The sequence below is a fragment of the Anabrus simplex genome, chromosome 4 (genome assembly GCF_040414725.1).
Source record: "Anabrus simplex isolate iqAnaSimp1 chromosome 4, ASM4041472v1, whole genome shotgun sequence".
Taxonomy (NCBI): domain Eukaryota; kingdom Metazoa; phylum Arthropoda; class Insecta; order Orthoptera; family Tettigoniidae; genus Anabrus; species Anabrus simplex.
Window position 1 is genome coordinate 377,457,525 of NC_090268.1, and position 17,023 is coordinate 377,474,547.

A 17,023-nucleotide genomic window follows, 5' to 3' on the forward strand; every position below is an offset into this window, starting at 1 on the left:
AAGGGGAGCCATAAAGAAAGATTCCCTGAAGATATTTACAGTTAACTTTATTACTAACCATAGCCATCTACCATCTACAGACAATTGCTGTAACTTCAAGGAATTTGCTCTCTGAGGGGTTGAATGCCCAGTGGGTGGCCTCTACCTGGTGTGACAACCTGTGCCAACTGAAGAATGGCATGAATAACTGTCATATGGCTGCATATCGCATGGTGTTTCTTCCCCACTGTTATTCTGTCGGCCCAAGGCAGGCTCCCCCAAGCCAAACAAAAATTGGCACAGTTCATAGAACTCCAGGAATTGGAGAGTATCTGTTGAAATAAGGTTGAAATCATAGAGATTACTTTAGTGAATAGATATGTTTGGTGGGTTATTTGAATTTTATGTACTAGTGTGAAGGAGAAGTTTGATTTTTGTAATGCTTAAGTAAAGCATAGGGCCATGGTACTGCGGCACTGCCACTGAAACTATTGCTGTCCCAGCTAAATGCAGTGGTGTTTGAAGGAGCTCTAATATGTCAGCCTCATTTTGGTAGATTTATCAGTACATAAAAGAACCCCCATAGGACAAAATTCTGGCACCTCAATATCTCTGAAAGCCATAAAAGCAATTAATGGAATGGAAAAATCCCATCCAGTAACATTATTACCTTATTTTGACCCTTATAAATGCAAATAACCTTACTCCTTGTGGGTGGGGTTAACTTCCAATAAGTAACCAGGGGAACCTGACCCCTACAGAGCGCGTCCCCAGGTGGCAGATAGGGGGCCCCTACAGTATGTAGGGCTGGTTGAAATAACCAATACAACCCGCGGACCAACAGGTAGCCCAATTCCTGGGGGTTTTAAAATACTGGGACACCCTCTCTCCAGGGGTCATAAATATGGAGGGCCCTTGCCCTGGGTTAAGGGTGAAGACCTCAACGGCATCTACGGCGGAGAAGATGGACTTCGGTACGGCGGAGTAGGCGGAAGAGGCAACCCATCCTTCTGGGGTGTACAGATGGAACCTACTGCCTTGTAGGACGAGGAAGGCATCCTCAAAGGCTAAGGGAGTAAACCCTGAAAGAAAATCCTCTTATGCGTTAGGCCTAGCAAGTCAGCAGGAGAGTATTGAGTACAGTTGCTTTCAATAAGAAAAAGAGCCTTGGAAAGAATATTATAGACCGGACTGACACGTCCTCTCAGACAATTGTAAAGTATGATGACCGTAAGGCTGATGATATACAATGTTCTGAAAGGAAACCCCAAATAAAAAAGAGTCCCAAATACCGAATTGGAACTATGAACATTCTATCATTAACTGGAAAGTTAGAAGAACTCCTAGACATGATGGATAGAAGAAAAATATCTATTGGGATTAAGTGAGACCAAATGGAAAGGGATTGGAAGTAAGACACTTCATGGAGGTTATAAATTATACTGGAGTGGACAGGAGAAGGTAGCGAAAAATGGTGTTGGATTCTTAATTAACGAAAGGACTGATGCTACAGCTGAAGTTATCTGCAAAAGTGATAGAATCATTAAAATGTTCATGAAACTGGAGAACACTAAGTACACCATCATACAAGTGTATGCCCCACAGACAGGCTGCAGTGAGGAAGACAAAGAGAAATTTCGGCAAGACCTGGAAGATACAGTTAATGAGGAAAATGTTATTATTATTGGAGATCTAAATGCGCAAGTTGGGGTAGACAGACTTGGGTACGAGAACATCATTGGTCCACATGGATTTGGACAAAGGAACCCAGAAGGAGAACAACTATTAGATCTGTGCAGAAGAAATGATCTTATAATCAAAAATACATTCTTCAAAAAAAGAGACAGTCACAGAATAACAAGGTACAGTTGGGATGGCCAGTATAGAACATTGATTGACTACGTAATCACAAATAAAGATGGTGGCAGGTACATCACAGATGTAAAGGTCATCCCTAGTGAAAGCATGGACAGTGACCACAGATTGTTGGTAGTAGACTTCAAACATAAAGCAAATGAAACGCAGAAACTTATTACGAAAAAAACCAAGGGTTAAAACCTGGAAGTTGCAAGAAGTCCAAATAAAGGAAGAATACAAACTAAGGATTCAACAGAGTTTGCCGAAGTGTGAAGTAACCAGCGTTAATGAAGAATGGAAGGCCTTCAAAGACACCTTTGTGGGAGAAGCCAAAAACCTATGTGGAGTTACAAGTTCTATCAAAAGTAAAAAGGAGACACCATGGTGGAATGATAGAATGAAAACAGCGGTGAAAGAAAGAAACCAAATAAAGAAGGCGCTGGACAAGGAAAAACAAAAACAGGGACAAGAACGAAATGAACAAGAAATACAAAGAATCCAAGGAGTATACAGGAACAAGAAACTTGCTGTAAAGAACATTGTAAGGGAAGAAAAAGAGAAGAAATGGAATGAGTTTGCAGACAAACTGGAAGAGGACAGTAGAGGAAATATGAACCTGCTATACAGAGTAGTGAAAAACAAGCGAAGGGATCAAGAGACCATAAAAGCAATAGAACGTGATGATGGAACTCTGGCACAAGAAGAGGGAGAAATTAAACAAGAACTCAAGATCTATTTCGAAAAGCTGCTGAATGGAGATACAGAAAACATAACAACGGATAGAGGAGAGTCAAGTCGAGGAACCACAACTGAACCACCAATTACATGGCTTGAAGGTTGAAAATGCGCTCAAGAGCATGAAGAAAGGAAAGGCAGTGGGCATAGATGAACTAAGTGCAGATATGCTGAAAGCAGCGGGAGTTCCAGGAATCTAATGGCTCTATAGACTGCTCAACAAGATATGGGAGGAAAATACTATTCCTGAGGACTGGAAGATGGGCATCATTGTACCTCTGTTCAAGAAAGGAAGCCGACGAAAATGTACTAATTACCCTGGAATCACACTACTGTCTCATGTCCTGAAAATATTGGAAAAAATAATAGAGACCAGAATCAGAGATATTGTTGAACCAATTTTGGAAGAAGAGCAGTATGGTTTCAGACCAGGAAGGTAAACTACAGACCTTATATTTGCAATTAGGATGCTAATGGAAAAATACTGGGAGAAGAACAAGCCTTTATTTCTAATATTTTTGGACATTGAGAAAGCATACGATAGTGTACCAAGGGAAAGAATTTGGCAATGCATGAAAGAACTTCAAGTGTGAGACAGCCTCATAGACAAAGTGAAAATGTATAGTGGGAACAGAAGCTGTATTCAAGTAGGATGTGGTTTGTCGGACTGGTTTGAAACAAAGAGAGGAGTGCAGCAGGGCAGCTCATTGTCACCACTTCTATTTATTATTGTAATGGATGTAGTAATGAAATCTATTAAAAGGAAAGAACATGGAGATATCAAAGCCTTCACATTTGCAGATGATGTTGCGATCTGGAGTGACTCAGAAGAGGAATTGGGAGAGAGAATACAAAGCTGGAATGAGGAGTTTAAGAAATATGGTTTAAACATCAGCAAGACCAAGACAGTGGTGATGAAAGTGTATGGGGAAGGAGCAGAACCAATAGTCAGGTTAAATGAAGCTCAACTGGACAGCGTTCCAGTTTTCAAATACTTGGGTAGCGTTATATCAAATGACAACCTAGCAAAACATGAGGTGAACAATTGAATCAATAAGGCAACACAATTTTACCACCAGGTAAGACACCTGCTATGGGATGAGCAAATACCCATGAAAACAAAAATGACATTGTACAAGTCCTATTATACACCAATTCTTACATACAGTCTCGAAACCACAACACTGACCAATAGAGATAATTCCAAACTTCAGGCAGCTGAAATGAAATTCCTACGCACTATGATCCAGAAAACCAGGAAAGACAAGATTAGGAATGAGAAAATTAGAGAAGAAGTAGGAATAGATGATTCTCTCCTCAGTAAGATTCAGATATCAAGACTGAAGTGGTTTCGTCACATGAAGAGGATGCCAGTAAACAGAACTGTAAGGAAGGAATTTGACAGAAAGGTAGAAGGAAGACGACCCGTGGGAAGGCCACGAAGGAAATGGATAGATTTAGTTAAGAGCGATGTACTGCTGAGAGGTCATGATTGGGACAAGTTGGTGGAGGAAGAATGGTACAAGGACAGGATGAGATGGAGGAGGCTCATATACCACACCCGGGAAACTGGAGATGGTTTAGGATGATGATGATGATGATGATAAATGCACTATGTAAGAATTTGAGGATTTCATTCCAGAAGTTAGCAAAATGTGGATCAAGATAAAGGCTAGGGCATCTCCCTGAAACATAGTACTTTCCTCCCCAGGTGTGCTATGGAAAATGACATTTGGGAAAATGAAGCAAAGAGAATGAGAAGATCTTGAGGGTGAGGACCATCATCTTAACACTGACTGAAAAAACAGAAATAGTGGATAACATGGAATGTAAATTAAATGAAAAGTTAGGCCTTTCAAAGGTAAAGTAGAGAAATGAAAAAGAAGTGAAGAACTGATTTAAATTCTTTTGGAATGGAAGAAATGAAACAAAGAATGAAGTGGGAGTAATTATGGAAAAAGGAATAACCATATTTGCTCACATAATTTCTCCCTTTCTTCTTAAAATTTATAGGGCAGTACAGGTGAACTTGATCTTGGGATCAATCAGCAACACACACACTGCATACAGTAATAAATGCCTGAACAGATGGAGCAGGGAATGAGTCCCATGCTCCACCACATGTGCACTACTTTTACGTGAGTATAAGGCAGTAGCAATCACCGAGACATTGATGTTTCAAACGGGTAGTGTATGTCAACATGGGTAGATGTAAGGTTGTAACAGTGGCAAAAGGGGGCACTCATATTTGGCCATGCCCTTGGCAATATGGTGCATGAAGTTTCGCAGCGGACTGTTCAACATGTCTACAAGCAGTGGTGTACTACACATGGCCATGAAACTCAATGTCAGAATTGTGGTTGGAAAAAGATCCTGACTGAGATCACAGTCGCTTCCAAACCTGACAGGAATTGCTGCATTCAGTGAATGGAGATCCATTCCAACCTGTTAGCGAGAGAACATTGCAACAGGAACTGCATGTATTGAACATTTGGAGTCGGTCAACTCACAAGAGACCATTGGTCACACAGGCACATAAAGCTGCGCAACTTCAGTGAGCTAGAAATCATTGAACATGGACAGTAGCTAACTAGCGGAACAGAATGTGGTCTAATGCATCACATTTGTGCCTTTATTCTAATGATGCATGTCGTCGACTACACCAACGGCAAAATTAAGCATTTCATCCTGAATGTGTGCGAGGTCAGGTTCAAGCCGGAGGCGGGTCTGTGATGTTTTGGGGGTGTTTTATGTATCATGGATTGGACCTACTTCCTGAAGTGACCTCTAACATGAACCAGCATGTTCATTTAAACATTCTGGATGATGAGATGTTGCTTGCATTTCAGTCAACGTTTGCAATATAAGTATGCTATTGATTCTCAGATTTTTCAAGTGACAACAGCAACGTTCATCGGACTGGATGCATATGTGACTGGTTTTACGAACACACCCCCACCCTATAACATGTTGATTGGCCTGCAAAATCACCTGACTTGAACCCCATTGACAATCTGTTGGAACAGCGGGTAAAACGCCAACATCTGCATAATTTGATGCAATTGCACGATCAAATCCTCAGCGAGTGGTTAACCTGGATGCTATGTACCTGCACAACCTTATGGATTCACTTCCTAACAGAATCCAGGCGGTTATCAAGTCAGAGGTGGATTTACATGGTGTGAAATGATGCTTGTAATGGTTTCTCCAGGGGTGACTAATTTTTCGTCCGTTGAGCTTATTTCCTACATCATCAGACTTAGTTCGACTGCACTCCATTATATTTGTTTTGGATTTATTTATTTTTAACTTGTTCTCGACCTCCAAGACTGTCTCCATTCCATTCAGCAATTTCTCCAGATCTTCTACACACTCAGATAAAATAAGAAAACATCAGGAAATCTCAGAGTTTTGATTTCCTCTCCTTGGATTGTGATTCCCTTTGCAAATTCCTCTCTGATTTCCTTTATCACTTGTTCTTCATAAACATTGACAAAGAGTAGGGACAAACAGGGGTCTTGCCTTACACCTTCTTGAATTGCTCCTTTTCTTCATAGCCCTCGATTCTTATCACTGCAGACTGATTTTTGTGCAGAGTTTAGATAATTCTTCTTTCTTGGTATCTGATCCCAATCACCTTCAGAATCTGTTAGTTTAGTCCAATCAACATTATTGAATGCTTATAGAGGATGATTGCCTAGTTGTAGTTCCTGTTAAAACAATAATTACCACCTTACCACCATTACTACCTTATTGAATGCTTTTTTTTTTTTTTTTTTTTTCTAGAGCTACAAATACTATGTGCATGGGCTGGTCCTTCTTAATTCGATCCTCTAAGATCAGATGGAAAATCATGTTTGCTTCACGTGTTCCTATATTTCTTCTGAACCCAAATTGAGCTTCTCATAACTCAGTTTCAACTTGCCTTTCCATTCTTCTGTGAATAATATGTGTTTAAAGTTTGCAAGTATGAGGTACTAAACTAATGGTTTTCACACTTGTCAGCACCTGCCTTCTTGGGAATAGATATAACAACATTCTGCCTAAAATCAGATGGTACTTCTCTTGTATAATAATCGTACACACTAAATGGAATAACCTTACCATGCTGGTTTCTCCTAAGGCAGGCAGTAATTCTGAGGGTATGTCATCAATTCCAAGTAACTTGTTCCTATTTAGGTCTCACAAAGCTCAGTCGAACTGGGTCTCCCATTTCATCAGCATCAACAGCCTCTTCCTGTTCCAGAACCTTATCTACTTCTTTCCCTCAATACAAATGTTGGATATGTTCCTGCCATTTTTACTCCTTCTTTCCTTCCCTAGAAATGGTCTTCCATCTGAACTTTTAGAATTCATTCACCTATTTTTCCTTTTTTTCCCTATGGTTTCCTTGATTATCCTGTATGCAACATCTACCTTTCCTATAACCATACAATCTTCAATATCCTTGAACTTCTCTTTCAGCCATTCTTCCTTATCTGTCCTGCACTTCCTACCTACTTCATTTTCTAATCACCTGTATTCTTTTCTGCACTCTAAATTTTTTGCATTCTTTCATTTTCACCGTTTTTCAATCAGTTTTCAGCCATGTAGAAGTATCAACACAGCTAAACTATGTTAAATATTGTTATAAGGCCAATTTGTCAATCATCACTTGCAACTTCTGAAAGGTTGCTACCTCACTTTTGATGAACCATTCGTTAGTCTGATCTCTCGACATCTGATGTGATTGCACATGTGGGTTGACTATTTGCTTCATTGGGATGCACAAGCCTCTCCATTGTGGCAAGGTCACATGGTTCACAAGGAGCGAAGTTTATTTATAATAATAATAATGATAATGATAATGATGATGATAATATGGCATTGGCTGCCATTTTCATGCATTTTTATTTGATGCTGTTTAGGCTGCATATCTGTCAATTTCAATATTCCAGTGTACTCTACCAGAAGGTTAAGAAACTGGAAAGCTGTTAGGCAACCTGTGTCTCAAGTTTTTAAAAATAATTTTGCAAGGTGAACACAAAATGTGTCACCAGAGATCTTATACATGCCGGCATGGAGTAGGGAATGGATTTATTTTCAGCCCTTCATAAATTCAGCTACCACTGCTGGGTTTGAACCTGCAATATTGGGATCTGGAGACTGACCCTCTACCAGTGGTCACCGAGGATGAGTGTGTGCTTATCACTGATGACTCCAGCTACAGAAAGCTCATAACTGATTTATTTACCAGTCTGTATTCTACAGGGTCTTTATTTATGTTTGGAAGGGAGTTTATTGCTCTAACTTGGCCGCCGATGACAGGTCGCTACCGGCCGCTAGCGCACGCGGTTTCCGGCACTCTGCAATTGTTGAGAGCTGAACTCCGAGATAGTGGAGTGTTCAATGAAGCTACTGTGTAGTGTATGTCGTATTGTATAGTGTTTTATTGTGATTATGTATAGTGCTGTAATGTATGTGAAATATTCGTTAATGAACGTGTATATCTGCATAATACTTGCATTAAGTGCAGAAAATCGTGCGCTAGGACAAGACAAAAGTTTCAAGCGAAATTTCCAGGGAGACCCATTCCTGTCAATCGGACAATAAAACAGCTGGCCAAGAAATTCAAACCTACAGGTTCAGTAAACAATAAAAATAGATGTAAAGGTTGTTATCTCCTTACTGTAGCGCGTTTGGTAAGTAAAAATCTGTGGCCCCCTCGTAGCCCAGATTTAACGGCATGTGATTTTTATTTGTGGGGAATGTTAAAAAATGTAGTTTATGGGAACAACCCTCACACACTAGATGAACTTAAAGACAATATACAAGTTGCAATTGCATCCATCAGTGCTGAAGAACTTGGTAGAGTAACCGAAAACTTCATTAGGAGATGCTGATTATTTTGGCACAGCATGGGGAACATTTTCAGCATAAACTGTAAAAATGGTGAGTAAAATGCATGAAAATGATTTTGAGCACTGTATTCTGCTGTACATATGCACGCGCGGTAGCCAGCAACTGAACTGTCACTGGCGGTCAAGATCGAGAGAGAAAGTCGCTTCCAAGCATAAATAAATACCCTGTAAATAATGCACTTATTAATGTGTCTGTTTGGAGATATTTGTTTTATCTCCTTTAACTTGTGGAAGTTTAGATAAAATATTTTTAGCTTAATTGTTGTCCAGATGAATTAAACTGTATTATTGTAAAATTGTTTGACATTAACTCTTCAATATAATTTACTTCTTTTGAGAACTCTTTTAATACAAACAAAATTTCTTATTCACTATTAAAATATTTTGTTTAGGCAATGTAAAACTTTTTTTAAGAACAAATTTTGTTTTGTAGAAATATACTGATGTTGCTACAGTCATATAGCAGTAAATTATTTACTGCCTTGGAACACTTTCAACTACTTCCTTAGCCTAGAAGTTACCCTAAAGAGGTAATTAGTTTGCTGGTATGAGACAGTAGTAAAGTCAGTATTTAACCATAAAATTTATTATCACTACATAATGGACATCAACAGGGAAACATTTTAATGATTTCTTTTACATATTATAATTTTTCAGGAATGGCAACAAGGTGGGGCATAGCTAGTGCTGGGAAGATAAGTCATGATTTTGTGACAGCATTAAGTACTCTTCCTTCTGAAGAACATGTTGTTGTTGCTGTGGCAGCTAGACAGCTTGAACGTGCTCAGGAATTTGCTAAGCTGCACAAAATATCTAAAGCTTATGGATCATATGAAGAACTGGCAAAGGATAACAATATTGGTATGTAAGATCTTGAAATACCAGTATAAAATACACAGCAGAATCAAGTAGCGGAATTAATTTATAAATTCCCGACAAATGACATAATATATATTCCGTGAATATTTCCATAATCAAGGAGGGCTAGTTCATATGTTATGGTATGCAAATTATGAATGTAAATTTTAATAGCTTGTAAATTATCTTTTTAATTGTAAATTTGACTCCCTTTTGAATTCTTACACTTGATTTCTCTCATAAATTCACAGCAATGCCATGTACATCTGTGTGTCTCTTTAAAGTATTAGTATGGGTTTGTATTCAGTTCCATCATCATCCATTAACTGTCTTCAGTTACCACAGTGCAGTATATGAATGCTCCGCTTCTTTGTCCAAGTTCATTTTTCTCACTGTCACTAGATGGCATTCTATGCTTCTTCCTTCTTCATCATGCTTTATTTGCTTGGTTCATTTCTCTGTTGGTTGATCTGAACGTTTACTGCAGTGGTTTCCAAACTTTTTCAGCTGGCAACCCTGTTTGTAGTCTAATAACTGATTTGAACAAAAATTAGGACATGTGGCTGAAACAAGGATACACACTGAAATACATAGGTTGAATTTTTAGTTGTGAAAACTATTTATTTACTAGAGATTTTGTGTATATGCAAGGTTCTAGGTTTTACAGTTCTCCGATATAACCGGTAACATTATGTACAATGTGCTCCCAGTGACACTGAAGTCTTTCGGTACTGTCGGCACTGCCTAATCTCTTGATGATATGAAGAGAGCAGTGAATTGCCTGCAGATCATCTTCAAGTGTTCAGAAGTGAATTCCATGCATTGTTTCCTTCATCTTAGGGATTGGATCAAAGTCATAGGGACTTAAATCTGCATAGTATGAGGGGTGGTAGAGCACTTCTCCTGCTACATGTGTCCGTGTATTGTCGTGTAGAGTATGGGTGGGTTATGCATAAAATGTCCTTGAGACAAATAAAAGGAGGATTGGGGGCTCTAAGCTTGGGAATTTGGGTTGGTGACCATGATTCCCATAACTGAGTTTGGCATTGCTTTCATTTACTTGTCAGTCTCCTCACTTTCATCGTTCGTCTCTGACCTTTTGTTAACTCTTGTCCTCTTCCAACCCTGATGGTATTATTAAGTTTGCAAGGCCTAGGGAGTTTTTTTTTTTCATGCACTTTGTGGCCCTTCCTTTTGTCCATACCCTTGTTTTTTGTAGTATTGCACCTCTTCCATTTTCCTTTAATGTCAATAGAGGATTGTAGCCCAGTTGTACTTCCTCTTAAAACAATAATCACCACCACTCCGACACCCTGTATGTTTTCTTTTATACTGTGTATAAACAATATGAGTAAAAAAACTCGAATGACATATACGTCATTTTTCAGATGATGTTGTACTGTATAGAGTAATATCAAATCAAAGCAAATCAAATCAAATCAAATCACTTTCAAAAATGGCTTTCACGGCTGCAGATCTTACGATTATAGGAATAGTATAGTCCTGACGCTCAACGTATACCCATGCGGTATCTTCTGATCTCAAAACTTGGCCCACCCTGGTGATAATGAGGGTTGACAGTCGGCTCCTTTCCTCTGGACACAAGAGGCGCGTGTCGTTTAAAAGGCAAGTGAGCTCTGTCAAAAGCAAGGTTGTCATATTTTGCGTCGATTATTTAAACATGTTAACATTTAATTTATTCTAAAGTCAAAATATAAATATAAAAACTTGATAATGAACCACAGCACAAACCAATATCGCAGAATAATTTGTTTCCTGCTTAACCCGTGCAGTGGTCGCAGATGTTGAAAGAAAGAAAGAAAGAAAAAAAGAAAGAAAGAAAGAAAGAAAGAAAGAAAGAAAAAACAGGAAGAAGGCATTGGCAAATAAACTCGACAAAGACTAAACGTAAATTGATACCAAAGTAGGCCCATTAAAATATTAATTTTATGCTGCTAATATCAGTGTCTTGCTTTCAGTAAAGAAATGAAAAGTGCAACAATTTCTTATAATTTGTTTTATGTCGCACCGACACAGATAGGTGTTATGGCGACTATGGGTTAGGAAAGGTCTAGGAGTGGGAAGGAAGTGCCCGTGGCCTTAATTAAGGTACTTCCCCAGCATTTGCCTGGTGTGAAAATGGGAAACCACGGTGAACCATCTTCAGAGCTCCCGACAGTGGAGCTTGAACCCATTATCTCCCCGATGCAAGCTCACAGCTACGCGCCCCTAACTGCACGGCCAACTTGCCTGGCAAAGGAAAAGTAAAATCAAGAACTAGAGACTGGGATAATAATAATAATAATAATAATAATAATAATAATAATAATAATAATAACAATAACAATAATAATAATTGTCCGCCTCTGTGGTGTAGTTGTTTAGTGTGATTAGCTGCCACCCCTGGAGGCCCGGGTTCGATTCGCGGCTCTGCCACGAAATTTGAAAAGTGGTACGAGGGCTGAAACGGGGTCCACTCAAACTCGGCAGGTCAACTGAGTAGAGGTGGGTTCGATTCCCACTTCAGCCATCCTGGAAGTGGTTTTCCGTGTTTTCCCTCTTCTCCTCCAGGCAAATGCCGGGATGGTACCTAACTTAAGGCCACGGCCACTTCCTTCCCTCTTCTTTGCCTATCCCTTCCAATCTTCCCATCCCCCACCAAGGCCCCTGTTCAGCATAGCAGGTGAGACCGCCTGGGCTAGGCACTGGTCATTCTCCCCGGTAGTATCCCCGACCAAATGTCTCACGCTCCAGGACACTGCCCTTGAGGCGGTAGAGGTAGGATCCCTCTGAGTCAGAGGGTAAAACCAACCTTGGAGGGTAAGCAGAATAATAATAATAATAATAATAATAATATAATAATAATAATAATAATAATAATAATAATAATAATAATAATAATAATAATAATAATAATAATAATAATAATAATAATCAGAGTATGTAATTCGGAAAAAAATTGCCAGCAAACTTACCTACTTTTAAAACAAATGCAGTATTTACCTTACCTCTATTCGTCGTCCTCGTCATTGTCTGCTAGGTGAATTACAAATCTATCTTGGTGCTATCCATGTCGTGTTTCATGTACTTCTCTTCTGTCTTAATGGTGCTTCGAACACAAGCAGACCACCTCTCAGGACCGATCGTTCCAGCTCCTTCACGAAGAAGTTGACACACACTAGCACTCAAAGTTGGCATAACATTACTTTTCCTAACATATATCTTCAGCTGAAACCAGATCATTTCTATGGGGTTTAAAATACAGTGATATGGAGGGAGTCGCAAAACTTTGTGTCCACGTGAGGCTGCGATCTCCTCTACAGCGTACCTTGTACTGATATTGGCTGATTTGATTTCCTGCATTTCCTGAATTTATATGCCTTGATGGGTACAGGTTTTGGCACGGGAATGTTATTGTACTCCATAAACTTAACAATGTCCTTAATATTAGTGTTCATGGAAGGAAACCTAATCAGTTGCCGCGAATGATAGCTTGCGTTGTCCATCACATTTACACATTTTCGGTTACATGGTAGGTTCTCTAGAAGATGAGACCTAAACCAGTTTTCGAAAACTTGAGCTGTCATTTCGTCATGGCTATCAGCTTTGCAGTCTCCAATGTTTTTAGCCGATAAATAAAGGCAGTTCTCAACCCAGCCCTCACTGCCTCCAGCATGCAATACCATAATACGCTTGCCTCGTGATGTTGGTGCTTTCAGTATGCAATTACAAGTTCCATCATCCCACCCTTTCTTCACAATGTCATGAGTATCGTACCAAGTTTCATCTAGGTAGACAACTCTGCATCCCTCGAAACGCAACTTCCGGAGATGGTCTATGAATTTATATCGCCAAGCTACTATTCTAGCAGATTCCATTACAATCTGTTTTTTCTTTAGAATACGGAAACAAAACCCAAGTTTTTTCAACAGCTGTCGTAGAGCAGTTTTTTCATAAGGAAAGCCACACACATTCTTCAAATGTTTTAACAGTTCCTGTACGGTTGGTGACTTACCTTTAGTAAAGAATTCATATAACTCGCGTCTCACCAAGTCACAGAAAAAATCATCAATTTTATTAAAGGTAACCCTATTATTACCACACTTTTTCGGAGTTGTAGGTCCCCTCTTTACTATTTTACTTACAGTTTTCCTGTTAAGTTTCAACATTTTAGCTGTCTCACAAATATAACCCTTGCGAACGTTGTTCTTCATAACGTATTCGTATGCGTTACATACCAGCCGTTGACTTTGCTTACTTAAAGTTTTAGTCGCCTTTCTTTTCTCCGCGGAATGACTACTACCTGGCTGAGTATCACTCGCGGGTGCGGAACCACTGCTGCTCGGCTGAATATCAATCGTGGGCACGGAACCACTGCTACCCGGCTGAGTATCACTTGCAGACACGGAACCACTGCTGCTCGGTTGAATATCACTCGCGGGCGTGGATCCACTGCTACCCGGCTGAGTATCACTCGCGGACACGGAACCAGTACTACTCGGTCGAATATCACTGTTACCGGTGCTCGGTTGAGGATCGTTTGCCTGCACTGGCAGGTTTAATTCAGTATTTTCTGATGCGATAATTTCCAGGTGTGATTCCCACGGCCTCCACATTACTGCGTGAAGCGAAGTGAAAAACAACACACTTCACAAATATTAATTAATGAAGCAAAGAAATAATCCAAAACTTTCAAACAGCGAACAAAGCAAGTGTGAATTGTCTGAGCTGAAAAGAGAGACTGACGTCTATTTAACAAGAGGTGCATTGGCAACAGAGCTGTGAGGATTTCTGAAGGGGAATGCGAACTTCCGTTTTAAAGCCCACTGCCGTCATAAATCACCCCCTGCTAGGCCCGTAAGTGGCCAGGGTGATCAAACGTTTGCCGAACTCTTTGAATGCCGCTGGGTACGGGTTGAGCGTCAGGACTATACCAGCTTTTGCGTGGTTCTATTCCTGTGATCGTAAAATCACTTTATTTACAAATGAGGTGTCTACCTCGGTGGCAGGTAGTACACAAAAATACACACATCAAAAAAGTTTTTCATCACCTTGGGGAATAGAGATATACATAAACAACATTTCAGCTCTCGTTATTGCTCATGGAAACCGCACATTGCACATTGTACAATCATACAGCTAGCCTTTCTGAAGTTGTGGTCCAGATTAAAGCAGCAATGCAGATATTGATGAGCTCAAATGTATAAATATAGTTAATAACCAAATTGTAACAATGTATCCTCATGCCATACGAAATATATATATATATAGTACCTCTATTATCCAGTAGCACGTCCTCTTGCATTGATGCATGCCTGTATTCGTCGTTATATACTATGAACTAGTTCATCAAGGCACTGTTGGTCTAGATTGTCCGACTCCTCAATGGCGATTTGGTGTAGATATCTCAGATTGGTTGGTGAGTAATCTCATCCAAAAAAGACCTTTTCATTGTATCCCAGGCATGTTCGACAGGGTTCATGTCTGGAGAACATATTCGTCGCTTAAGTCGAGCGATGTGGTTATCATGAAGGAACTCATTCACAAGATGTGCACGATGAGGGCGAGAATTGTCATCCATGAAGACGAATGCCTCTCATAAATGCTGCCGACATGGTTGCACTATAGGTCGGAGGATGTCATTTCTGTATCGTAACCATTTCGGCGCTTTCCATGACCATCAGTGGTGCACATCGGCCCTACATGATGCCACCCCAAAACATCAGGGAACCACCACCTTGTTGCACTCGCTGGGCAGTGTGTCTAAGACGTTCAGCCTGACCAGGCTGCGTCCAAACACGACTCCGACAATTGTCTGGTTGAAGGCATATGCAACACTCATCTGTGAAGAGAACGTGATGCCAATTCTGATGGATCCATTCAGCATGTTGTTGGGCCCATCTGTACCGTGCTGCATGGTATCTAGGTTGCAAAGGTGGACCTCGCCATGGACGTCGGGAGTGAAGGTGCACATCATGCAGCCTATTGCATACAGTTTGAGTCAAAAGACAACGTCCTGTGGCTGCACAAAACGCAATATTCACCACGGTGGCATTGATTTCAGGGTTCCTCCAAGCTGAAATCCGTGAGTAGCGGTCATCCACTGCAGTTGTGGCCCTTGGGCGGCCTGAGCGAGGCATGTCATCAACAGTTCCTGTATCTATGTACCTCCTCCATGTCCGAACATCACCACTTTGGTTCACTCGGAGACGTCTGGAAACTTTCCTTGATGAGAGCCCCTCCTGACACAACGTTACAATGCGGTATTGACCTTCTATCATTTATGCAAGTTAACTTCATGGACACCACAATGAATTACAAATTTATACCAGCCACAAATTAAGAATGTGTCGGTTTTAACCATATCTTCATGTGTCGTCCTGACAATGTCCAACAGCATTTCAGCACAATTTTAACAAGCACTATGGGAACATTTCACTTTATTTATGTTGGTTGATGTGAAACACCACCTAGCAGTTCTGCGTCAGCTGGTGGTTATTTACAGTGGCATGCAGTGGCTTGCATACTGCTAACACCATTCAAGTAGATTTGGTGATTGATGATCTGACTACAGAATCAACATTTACCAGTTCCCGTTTGCAATTGAAATTATAATGATTAGCAGTGATGGAACTAACAATTCTATGAATATCAATACAAGAAAGAGTCTGGATGATGAGCATATGCCAGATGCTAAGAATTTAGAGCCTAATTTATTTTTCAGATTTTACACTTAGTTCATTCCAGATTTTAATGTTAATTGTGTGTTGGTACATTAGTTTTCATGTCAGTTGTGTGTTTTTACATTTGTTTAGTTATTGGATGTATTACATTAAGGCTGAAGATGGCCAGCCAAGCCCAAAACTGGTCCCTACTTTAGTAATATAATTCAATAATATTGCATAATATAGTATTGATAAAGGTGGACCATACGACATTACTTAAATAATTATTATTATGGCAGAACTACAGACAACATGAGTAGTGTATCTCCTTCCTGGTGGAATGATTGGAATTGATCGGCTGTCGTGCACACTCCGTCTAATAGGCCCTGCTCATGCATGGTTGCTTACATCTTTGAACAGGTTTAGTGACGACTAGGAACAGTCAAAGGGGCCGTGTTCTTGATGCAATATTAACATTCAGCATCAGTGTTCCGGCGAACTTGGAACCAAGGTGATGCAACACTTTTCTTAATGTGTGTACATTATTATCATGCACTAACAGAAGAAGAAGAAGAAGAAGAAGAAGAAGAAGAAGAAGAAGAAGAAGAAGAAGAAGAAGAAGAAGAAGAAGAAGAAGAAGAAGAAGAAGAAGACATTTTCCTGAAATACAATATTACACAATTTACACTAACAATTTTTCTATTAAACACACAGCTCATCTATACTAATATTATAAAGAGGAAAAATTTGTATGTTTGTAACAAATAGACTCAAAAACTTCTGAACCGATTTTAAAAATTACTTCACCTATAGAAAGCTACATTGCCAGTGAGTAACATGGGCTGTGTTTTATTTTCAAAACAATTCGAGGTGGGGAGCATGGGGGGGGGGGGAGATATAAGAATAATAGGCTAATATAGGCAAAATATCGAATTTGTCGTATAAGAACGAGACAAAGCTCAATTTAATCCCCTTGATGCAAAGAACAAAACTCGGTAAGCCCTATGGGCCCAAAAACCATGTTTTAAG

At 39.9% G+C, this 17,023-nt stretch overlaps 1 protein-coding gene across 2 annotated transcripts in view; it reads left to right on the forward strand.

Moving 5' to 3' along the window:
- LOC136872022 (trans-1,2-dihydrobenzene-1,2-diol dehydrogenase) overlaps positions 1-17,023 on the forward strand; it is an 86,224-nt gene that overhangs the window by 12,366 nt on the left and 56,835 nt on the right. For both annotated transcript variants that reach the window (XM_067145840.2, XM_068227299.1), the window contains one exon: positions 9,129-9,332. In XM_067145840.2, coding sequence (XP_067001941.1) covers positions 9,131-9,332 — 202 coding nt within the window. In that variant the 5' untranslated portion in view covers positions 9,129-9,130. The remainder of the gene's footprint in view (positions 1-9,128; positions 9,333-17,023) is intronic.